The sequence below is a fragment of the Chrysochloris asiatica genome, unplaced genomic scaffold (assembly GCF_000296735.1).
Source record: "Chrysochloris asiatica unplaced genomic scaffold, ChrAsi1.0 scaffold00054, whole genome shotgun sequence".
Taxonomy (NCBI): Eukaryota; Metazoa; Chordata; class Mammalia; order Afrosoricida; family Chrysochloridae; genus Chrysochloris; species Chrysochloris asiatica.
In genome coordinates, this window is record NW_006408572.1 from 15,888,367 (window position 1) to 15,898,371 (window position 10,005).

General features: G+C 42.6%; 1 protein-coding gene across 1 annotated transcript in view; it reads left to right on the forward strand.

Moving 5' to 3' along the window:
* ARHGAP44 (Rho GTPase activating protein 44) overlaps window positions 1-10,005 on the forward strand; it is a 226,997-nt gene that overhangs the window by 158,541 nt on the left and 58,451 nt on the right. Inside the window, exon 9 of the mRNA XM_006863511.1 lies at window positions 2,423-2,540. Coding sequence (XP_006863573.1) covers window positions 2,423-2,540 — 118 coding nt within the window. The remainder of the gene's footprint in view (window positions 1-2,422; window positions 2,541-10,005) is intronic.

Below are 10,005 nucleotides of genomic sequence, written 5' to 3' on the forward strand. Positions count from 1 at the left end.
ATTTTGAAGCACCATTGAATGGAATGTTTATTTTCTAATTTTTCTTGGAATTCTTAACTGGCAATCAGGGTTCATCTGTGTTCATCTGTGGAGCATTCAGCTATCCTGATACCCCAAAACCTTTTAACTGACAATCAGGGTTCATCTGTGTTCATCTGTGGAGCATTCAGCTATCCTGATACCCCAAAACCTTTTAAAGGACTTTTCCCACAGCTGTAGTTTTTAAGTGGCAAAGAGACTTTTATCTCATTACTTTTTGTGTTAAGGACAAAGAACACGTTCTTTTATTTTTCATTACAGAGCCTTGCAGCTCATGAGACAGAAAAGAAAAAAATGAGGCTTAATGAATAGATTCATACTCCTTGAAAGGAAGGGTAGCATTCACTTTTCCTCTCTACGTTGTGAGGCTGTAGAGAGACTGAGGTTCCCTGAGGTAGCAGTGGTTTGTTTGGTCCATGCAATGCCGTCTTGCATGTTGTTTAAAAGATGTGTATTTAATTCGTTGCCACCGTTTAATCAGTGGAGTTGAAATGAAAATGTCCAGTTTTTCTGGTCAGTTGGGACACCTGGTAAGCCAGCCGGGGCCTCATCAGCTGGAGCTGCTCCCCTCCTGGACCGTGCCCACCCCTCAGTGCCTCCCTGTTCCCTCATGCCTTCCTAAGACTGAAACCTGGTGCTGTGCTCTTGGTCTTCCTAACTACACGACTGCTTTCCTTGTTGTTGTTGTTGTTGTTAAGTGCCGTCGAGTCGGTTCTGACCCATAGCGACCCTGTACAGGGTTAATACTTTTCTGTCTTACGTCTCCATGAAAACAGGAAATAAATAATCAAGTGGACTAGTTTTTATGATAATGACTCATTTGACCAATTTTCTTACTGCTGGCCCCCCCCCCATAAGCTTTTAAATTCATAGTCTTAGAGGAAGGAGACCCCCTCCATGGACCCTTTTGTCTCCACTTGATTCATTGAGCTGGAATCTAGTGTAATTGGAGCCTTCTTTCAGTCATTTTCTGATAGTGGAACGTACTGACTTTCCCATAAGAGTTTCTTAGTATGCCTTCCTCAGCAAACCAGTATTTTCCCCCGGGGGGTGGGGGTGGGAATTAATGAGATATCTAAATATTGATGTCAAATTGCTTTGAATTCATCCAGTCAGGTTTTCAACTTTCAGTTTTATTTTTATTCTTACCGCCTTGTCTTTGCACTTTGCAAGCATCATTTGCTTCAGTCACGTAGGTGAGTGTATCCAAAATTCAGATGCCCACCGTATACTCAAGGAAGAAGAAACGGTGTGCATAAAGCAAACACCAGCCCAGTTGCTGTTGAGTAAACTCTGACTTGCAGCAACCCATGAGATTTAGAACTGAACTGTGCTTCTTGTGTTTCTCAGTGAGTGCTTTTCCAAAGTCAGATTGCGAGGTCGTTTTCTAAGGTACCCCTGAGTGGACTTGAACTGTCAGCTTTCGACTTAGCAGCTAAACACATTCACAGTATGTACCTCTCAGAGACTCCAGTTGAATGCCTTGTTATTGTTGTTGTTGCTAAGTGCCCTCCAATTGGTTCCAATTCATAGAAACACATTCTGAGGAGTGGCTGGTGGGTTTGAACCGCCGACCCTGCAGTTAGCTGCCCAGTGCTGATCCTCCAGCCCCTCACCAGGACATCTGTATTTTGGCAATGAATGGCATCAATTAGGCTGAAAAGAAAGTAATGGTAGTTGTCACTTGGTCTTAGTTTTTGAAAGACAGCAGAGAAGTTGGTTGCAAACTGGAGTGTGGGTGTCCTGTCGAAGGGTCTGCAAATCATCAGCTTCCATCAGCTGTTGCTACAAGTCTCCTTTTTTTGCTGGCCAAGTAGTAGAATGGCCAATTCTGTGCCAGAGACCTGGGTATGATTCCCAGCCAGCGCGCTACGTGTGCAGCCACCGCTAGTCTGTTGTTGGAGGCTGGCATGTTGCGATGGCGCTCAACAGTGTTCGGTGGAGCTTCCAGACTAAGACTAAGAAGAAAGGCCAGGTGATCTACTTTGAGAATTCTCCAGTGAAAGCCCAGTGGATTGTGATTCATGCCACACCCAGTTATGGGGGTGGAGCAAAGGCTGGCATCATTTCCTTCCCTTGTGTTTAGGGTCGCCATGAGTCAGGGATCGATTTGATGGCGGAGTTGTGGTATGGCACTGTAGGATAAACATTGGACCCGCTCCTCAGAAACCCTATACAGGATCATTATAAGTCGGAACCAACTCGCCTACACTTAACAGCAACAACAGCAGTGCTTAGTACTTCCATATGACCTCTCCTTTGAAGTAAGGATGTGCAGTACCTGGGTAATATTTGTAACCACGTGTTTTCTTTGTTATCCCACAACATGCTTAAGACTGTACCTGTCTCCTACTTATTTCTTTCTTTTCTTATTCTCCATCAGGTGGCAGCAGACGTCCAAATCTTCAGGCTTGTCCAGCAATTTACAGCCTGTGGGTGCCAAAGCTGATGCCCTCAGGGAAGAAATGGAGGAGGCTGCCAACAGAATGGAGATTTGCAGGGTACCCGCTTTCTTTGCTCCTCTGTTAGGACAGGATAGGGAGCCATGAAGGAGTCCCGTGAAAACTCTGTTACCGATCCTCAGGTGGAGCCAAGTGTTCCCAGGCTTGCCCATGGGCTTCTCCAAAGAGCCCAGGGTGGTCCTAAAGAACTGGGCTCTGACGGTGACCTAGACAAGGAGGTAGCAGTTGATTTGTCCTTGATATTCCTAGATGGTCGGTGAAGAGGGAAGTACTCTTGCGTCTCTGCTTTTGTATGTCATCTGAGTCCCCAGTAGTAAATTCTAGACCACCTCAGGCAGTTGAAAATATAGCTAATTAATTGAGAGTACATTGTTTATCTTCTTGTGACCCTTTTAATATTTCTTGAGTCACCTTAGCATTCCTTTGCCTCAGGGAAGACACTTTTCTTTGAAGGTGAAGACATTTTTCATTGAGATTCATAGCCAAGGAAACTTCTTTTGTTGTTTTTTTCAAGACAGGAGAGCATCATTCAAAGAATTGGAAAGGCATCCCTTCATAGAATGATTACCCTTTAGTACACTTGTTCAAATGCTTCCTGTTGACTCTCCTACAAACATTTGTATAGGACTTAATTAACAATGCACCATACATGCCACTCTGTGTATATGTGTTCTCTGTACAGTTGACCCTTGGACAAGGTGGGGAACTTTAAGGGTCCACTTAGATGACGTGGGTTTTCTGTTAAACTGCTTTGTGACGCTAGTCATGTCCACGTGAGCAGCTCATCATGCCACCGAATTGGATTTCGCAGCAAAAAGTGAGCTCTTGCTCTCTTGCCTATCCCTCTTCATGTTTAGCGCAGTACTGGGAGACTTGAGTATCACCATGGGACCTATAAGAAGTGACACTAGGGATGCTGGAATTGTTCCCAAGAAACAGAGAACAGGCATGACGTTACAAGAGAAAGCTGAATTGTTCAGTGTGTACTGTAGATTGAGGTTCGCAGCTGCTGTGGCTGCTATTTCAAGATAAATAAATCTTCTTAAGGACCATTGTCAGGACCAGTCAATGACATCATGATGCATGGAGAAAATATTGAAGTTGTCGAAGACTCCATTTTGCTTGGATCCACAATCTGCCCTCATGAAAGCAGCAGTCAAGAAATAAATAGGTATCTCTTACCTACTCAGCGCAGCTATGACTCATGGTCCCAAGAAGCATCTTGAGCATGAGCTACCCCACAGCATTGAATGCTGGACAAACTGACTAGTGTGTTTATTCCTCAGTCCCCACAAGTTGAGAGAATGCCTCCCACTGATCATTTTCTAAGGAACAGACTTAAGTATGCTCTAAGAGTAGATGAGATTAAAAAGATCTGCATGCAGCAGTTCATTAAGATTGATGGCAAAGTCCGAACTGATACAACCTCTCTTGCTGGTTGTATGGATGTCATCAGCATTGACAAAACCGGAGGAGAATTTCCGTCTGGTCTGTGACACCAAGAGGCGATTTCATGTTCATCGTATTAAACCTGAGGAGGTGAAGTACATGCTGTGCAAAGTAAGAAAGATCTTTGTGGGCCCAAAAGGAATCCCCCATCTGGTGACCCATGGTGCTCACACCACATGCTACCCTGAGGGCTCATTGAGGTGTATGATACTATTCAGATTGACTTGCAGCTGGAAAGATGACTGATTTCATCAAGGTTGACACTGGCCATGTATGCATGATGACTGAAGTACCAACCTGGGAAGAACTGGTGAGATCGTTAACACAGAGAGACATCCTGGTTCATGGGAAAGATGTCATTGGCAACAGCTTTACCATCTGACTTTCCATCATTTGCTTCCATCCAAGGTAGCAAACCATGGATTCCTCTTCCCTGAGGAAAAGGTATCCATCCACCTTACCATTGCTGCCATTACCATTGCTGCCAAGCAGAGCAGTGGGTGAAATGCTTTCTAGGTGATGTGAGTGAACAGATCTTTGAATTATTAAAGATACTTGTTGTTGTTGTTGTTAACTGCCATTGAGTCGGTTCCGACCCATAGCGACCCTGTACAGGGTTTCCGAGGGTGTAAATCTTTATGGGAGTAGAAAGCCTCATCTTTCTCCCACGGAGCAGCTGGTAGTTTCGAACCACTGACCTTAAGGTTCGCAGCCCGATTCGTAACCACTACGCTATTAAGATACTAAGCAAGTCAGAATTTACACACAGATTTTCAACTGCATGGTGGGTTGAGCCCCCGCCCCCAACCACCATGTTGTTGAAGGGTCAACCGTACATTTTTATGTTTCTCAAGAAGCTAACGCTTTATTTAGCTCCAGGGAACAAAGATACCTTATTTTTGTTACTGCTTTGGATACCTCTTGGCCTAATTATGTCCAGTTTTAGAGGGGTGTCCCTGGATGCTATGAAAGAGTTAACCTGCTCAGCTGCTCACAGAAGATTGATGGTTCAAGTCTACCTCAAGGTGCCTCAGAAAAAAAAAAAAATGCCTGGAGGTCTAGTTGTAAAAAAAATATCAAAAATCAACTGTTGGAGTTCTGGGGACGCTGTATAGAGGTATAGTGGTTCAGCGTTTGGCATACTGCCATAGGCTGTCCTACAGTACAGCCTCTAACAAAACTAGGCTTTCCCGAACCCCTGGTAATAGAATTGTTTATCTCTATACCAAGAAGGTTGGTGAAGCACCAAAATCTGCATGTGGTGTGTGCCCAGGATGACTTCAAGGGGTCCGTGCTGTGAGACCTAACGTTCTCATGAGGTTGTCCAAGACAAAGAAACATGTCAGCAGGGCCTGTGGTGGCTCCATGTGTGCTAAATATGTTTGTGACAGGATCAAGCATGTTTTCCTTATTGAGGAGCAGAAAATCGTTGTGAAAGTGTTGAAGGCACAAGCACAGAGTCAGAAAGAAAAATAAAAAATAATGGCGCTTTGTTGATTAATAAATAAAAAAAAATCGACTGTTGTAATAATTGCTATCAGGACTGACTGAGGGTTAGAAATGGAAAGGTAGATGTTTTGTAGCCAAAAGGAGGGGTGTGGTTGACTTTGCAGTCCAAGTGAGGAAGCCCCTGAGACCATCAAGGGAGAAGAGTGGAGAGCGGGACCCTACCCAGAGAAGCAGTGATGCCAGAGATGGAGGCAGAGATGACAATTTGGAGAGATGGAGTGGCTGGGGATTCTAGACCCAGGGAGGGAGAGGGGAATGTGTGCTGACCACTGAGGGGCAGGCTTGCAGGGTATACCCTTTGGTTGGTTGATGATGCATGGAGAGGGGATTGTAACCATGGCAAGGAAATGATATTCGATAGGATGAATGTAAAGCTAATGTTCTCCCATGGAAACTATCACATAATTCACAATAAAACATTAAAAAAAAAAATCAACTGTTGGTAACTCAACAGAGTGCACTATAACACACATGGTGTTTAGTGTTGGCTGAATGGTAACCTGTTAAACCACTTTGCATGTGGACATCTCTGTTCTTCTGTCCTGTCACTAGTCTTGTTAACCTGCTCATTGACTTAACCTTTTACAGCCATCCCGACCAGGTAGCTTTGACCTGGTGACTTTCAGAGTTAGCTAAAAAGTCTCTTTTGAATTTAAAACATTGTAAGATTTTTAAAGAATGCATTATCTCTCAGCCTAGCAAAGTAAGGCCCATACTTCAGACTCCCCATTCAGTGTGAGGAAAGGTGATTTGTCATTTGCACTGCTGCACAAATGGGAAATTGTCTATCTGGCACTATCTGTAAAGTATAACTCTTCTCTCTTGTTGAGTTCACTTTGTAGATTCCTAACCCACCTAAGTTTTTCAGTTGCAGATCTTGTTTGTTTGTTTTTTTCCCCTTCAATTTCTTTTTCAGACGATGAGGGGATGCTGAATATGAATATCTACAGACATCACAACCAAAAGCTTTATATGTTCTTGCATAGCTTTGCCTTTGTGATGCTCTTTTTATGTGCCAGGAGACTTCAGAAAGTTCATAGAAAAAATCCTTTGTATTTTAGTTCAATTTCCCATGAACTTTCAAAGTCTGATTGTACAGTAAGTAGTTCTTCAGAGATTATAAAAGGTATGTATTTTTAACATTGGTAGAAGAAAATGCAGAAATACATCAAGTAAAACATCCTCCCTGCCAAGCAGACCTTCCTATTCTAAAGAAGTGACAACTGCTCTCCCAGCCAATATTTATTAAGACTATAAGGAGCTCTGGTAGCGTAATGGTTACGAATTGGGCTGCGAACCTTAAGGTCAGTGGTTCGAAACTACCAGCCGCTCCGCAGGAGAAAGATGAGGCTTTCTACTCCCGTAAGGATTTACACCCTCGGAAACCCTGTACAGGGTCGCTATGGGTCGGACCCGACTCGATGGCACTTAACAACAACAACAACAACATGAACATTGTACTTTCTTACATGCCAAGTGGCCGTAAAAGTTATAAGCATAAGGAAGATAGAATTAGAGTCTGTTAATAAGGTGATAATATATTCTGTAACAGGAATATGCATACTCTTATGATTTATTTAGCTGTTTTGCTGTTGAAGGGTGTTCACATTGATGTGGGTTGTTGTTTTTTTTGTTTATTAGCCATCACCAAAAGTGATGCAGTGAAGATCTTTATATGTATATCCTAGTATAGATTAGCTTTTTTTTTTCTATTCCCCAAAGTGATTTTTGATTAAAGACTCTGTTTTCTCTGGTGATGGTTACTGGTAATTTACTTCTCTAGGATGGAAACTGCAGTTCACATTCCCACCAGCAGTATATGACAATGCATGTTCCCCTCAACTCTATCTGTATTGTATGTTGTGTGGTTTTCAGTTTTTGCCAAACTGTGGGGGGAAAAAAGCGATCTCTAGGTGATTTTACTTTCAATTTCCATGAATATTAATGATGGTGAGTAGCTCTTCTGTGTTTATTGTTAATTGGTTGTTGTTGTTAAGTGCTGTTGAGTTGGTTCTGACCCGTAGAGACCCTGTATATATTTTTTGAGGAGCACATGGTGGATTTGAACTGCCGCCCTTCTGGTTCACAGTCGCGTGCTGATCCTACAGTGCCCCCCAGGACATCCATATTTACTTGATGTCTGCATTTCCAGTTTGGTCTGTTGCCGACTTGTAGAATTGTCTCCATCTTTCCATTGTGTGTGGGTATTTTTTTAAACTATTTTATTTATAAAGTTTCCTGTATATTTTGAGTATTAGGCTTTTTCCCTTTCTGTTGTTTTGTGGTTCTCTCCCCCCCCCCCCCCCCCCCCCCCAAATGCTATTTGACTTTGTGTGTGTTGACATTTTCCATTAAGAAGTTAGTAGGTTCCTTTTGGTGTATGAAAAAGCATCAAAAAGTTTGTGGAAAGATGCCATTACCTTCCATTCCATTTCCCTACCAACTCTCTGATGTCTTCTTGTATTGCTTTACATGAGTAAAGATAGAGATGGCCCACTTGGTTTACATGAAGACAATTGCCACCCCAAGGTTAAGAAACATTGGCTCCTTTAATGCTTTTTCCCTGATATTTTATGCACTTCAATTCTTGAAACATATTTTGTACATGATGTGAGGTGCAAATTTATTTCTGTTTCCTTCAGGTAGAAAGCCAATTATGCCGTGTTGCCAACTCATAAAGACCCTCAGCCCAACAGAAAGAAACATAGCCTGGTCTTGTGTCTTCCTCACAATTGTCACATTAAAGCTCATCATTGCTCTTGTGTTAATCTAGCTTTCTGAAGGTCTTCCTCTTTTTTTGCTGATCCTCTACTTTACCAAGAAGGATGTCCTTCTCCAGGGATTGGTCCCTCTGGGGAACGTGTCCAAAATACGTGCGAAGTCTCACCAGCCTTCCCATACTATAATACATACATGAGCCACCTCTCCCCCAGGTGAATCCTACTGTAAATCCTCAGATTGATTCCTGGGTGCTCTGTCTTCCATTAATCTTCTGTTAATACCAGGGCCAATTTCTATGGTAACGGCTGAGCAGCAAATGCAGTATTTAGCAAGGTAACACTCACTCTTTCTCCTGGTTACCTCCGCTAGGCTGTGATATCTATTCTATGAACTTCTCAATCTTTAGATCCAGTTAATAAAATGACACAGTCTACTGTGATTAGTCTTTATTTGTATGCTGAACAGATCCTCTTTAGAACACTCACTGCTATTGTTGAAGTTCTGCGGCTCTTTTAATTTTACTTGATCGGTTGCCAGTGTTTCTAAATATCAATCTTGGTCTTTTTCTTCTTTTTTCTAGTTTCCCTTAATGTGCTGCTTTCCCTCATATCTTTATGGTTTGGTTTTCCTTAGCACTTAAAACGCATCTTTCAACCCACCAAACCACTGATGTTGAGTCAGTTCCAACTCATAGCATCCCTATATGGGGTTTCTAGGATTAAGCCTTTACAGGGAGCCGACAACCTCATCTTTCTCCCACAGAGCAACTGATGGGTTTGAACTGCCAACCTTGAAGATAGCAACCCAACCAAACCCAGAGCGCCACTCCTAAATGGTGGCACATTAGTCATTGAGATCTCGTGTGCCGAAGGTAAACCAAGTGTCAGTTTAATTTCTGTTTATTGAGGCACAGAGTGAGCCAAGCAGAACTTCCCTCTCTCTTTGGGACCCGGGGGTCTTTAGCTCACACAAAAAAACAGTGTTGTGGAACCTGCTGATTTGCTTCCACATTTCAAAAAGAGACATGCCCACTCTTTGCCCGCTTTTTCTTTTCTTCAAGGGACCTCTTATAAAAGACCCCTGAACCAGTACATCTCAGAGATGTAAGTAGTTGGCAGTTTCCCAATAAGAGCAGAGAAAATAAGAAAGAACTGGTGATCAATAAAGGAAAAATAGAAATGATGTTGTTAGTCACTGTAGACTTGGCTGACTTGTGGTGACTTTATCTGAGGGAGCTTCAAAAAGGTGGTGGGAAAATTCCACCTTTTGGTTCCAATTTGTCACAAACCTTGAAGTATTTAGCAAAATATGAACAGTTCCTGGACCATCCCCCTAATCTTTGTTAGTATGTTTGAGATATCAGTTCATCTCATTGAGGGTTTCCCTTACTTCAGTGGCATGTGTAACACACATGATGTCTACGCCCACAGGAAGTCTTCATCCTTGCCTCTAAGACTTAGTGGTTCATTCTTCTGACAGTCTATAGTTTAGTCAGTCTCCTCTACCAACATCACAATGTGAGCACATCAATTCTCTGTCATGATTTTTCACTTCCCAACTTCCACGGAATGCATATGAAGCAGGTGAAAAGACCCTGGCTTCAGTCAGAGGGACCTTAGTTATCACAATGGTTTCTTTTTTTTCTAAAGCATTAAGAAGAGGTCTTTGAGGCAGATTTGCTCAGTGCAATCCGTTGTTTATGTTTGGGCTGCTTCCTCCTTGGATGTTGATTACTGATCCCAGTAGAATGGAATATTGACAATTTAAATTTCTTCACCATTCATCATAATGTTGCTTATTGGTAGAGTTGTGAGGATTTTTGTTT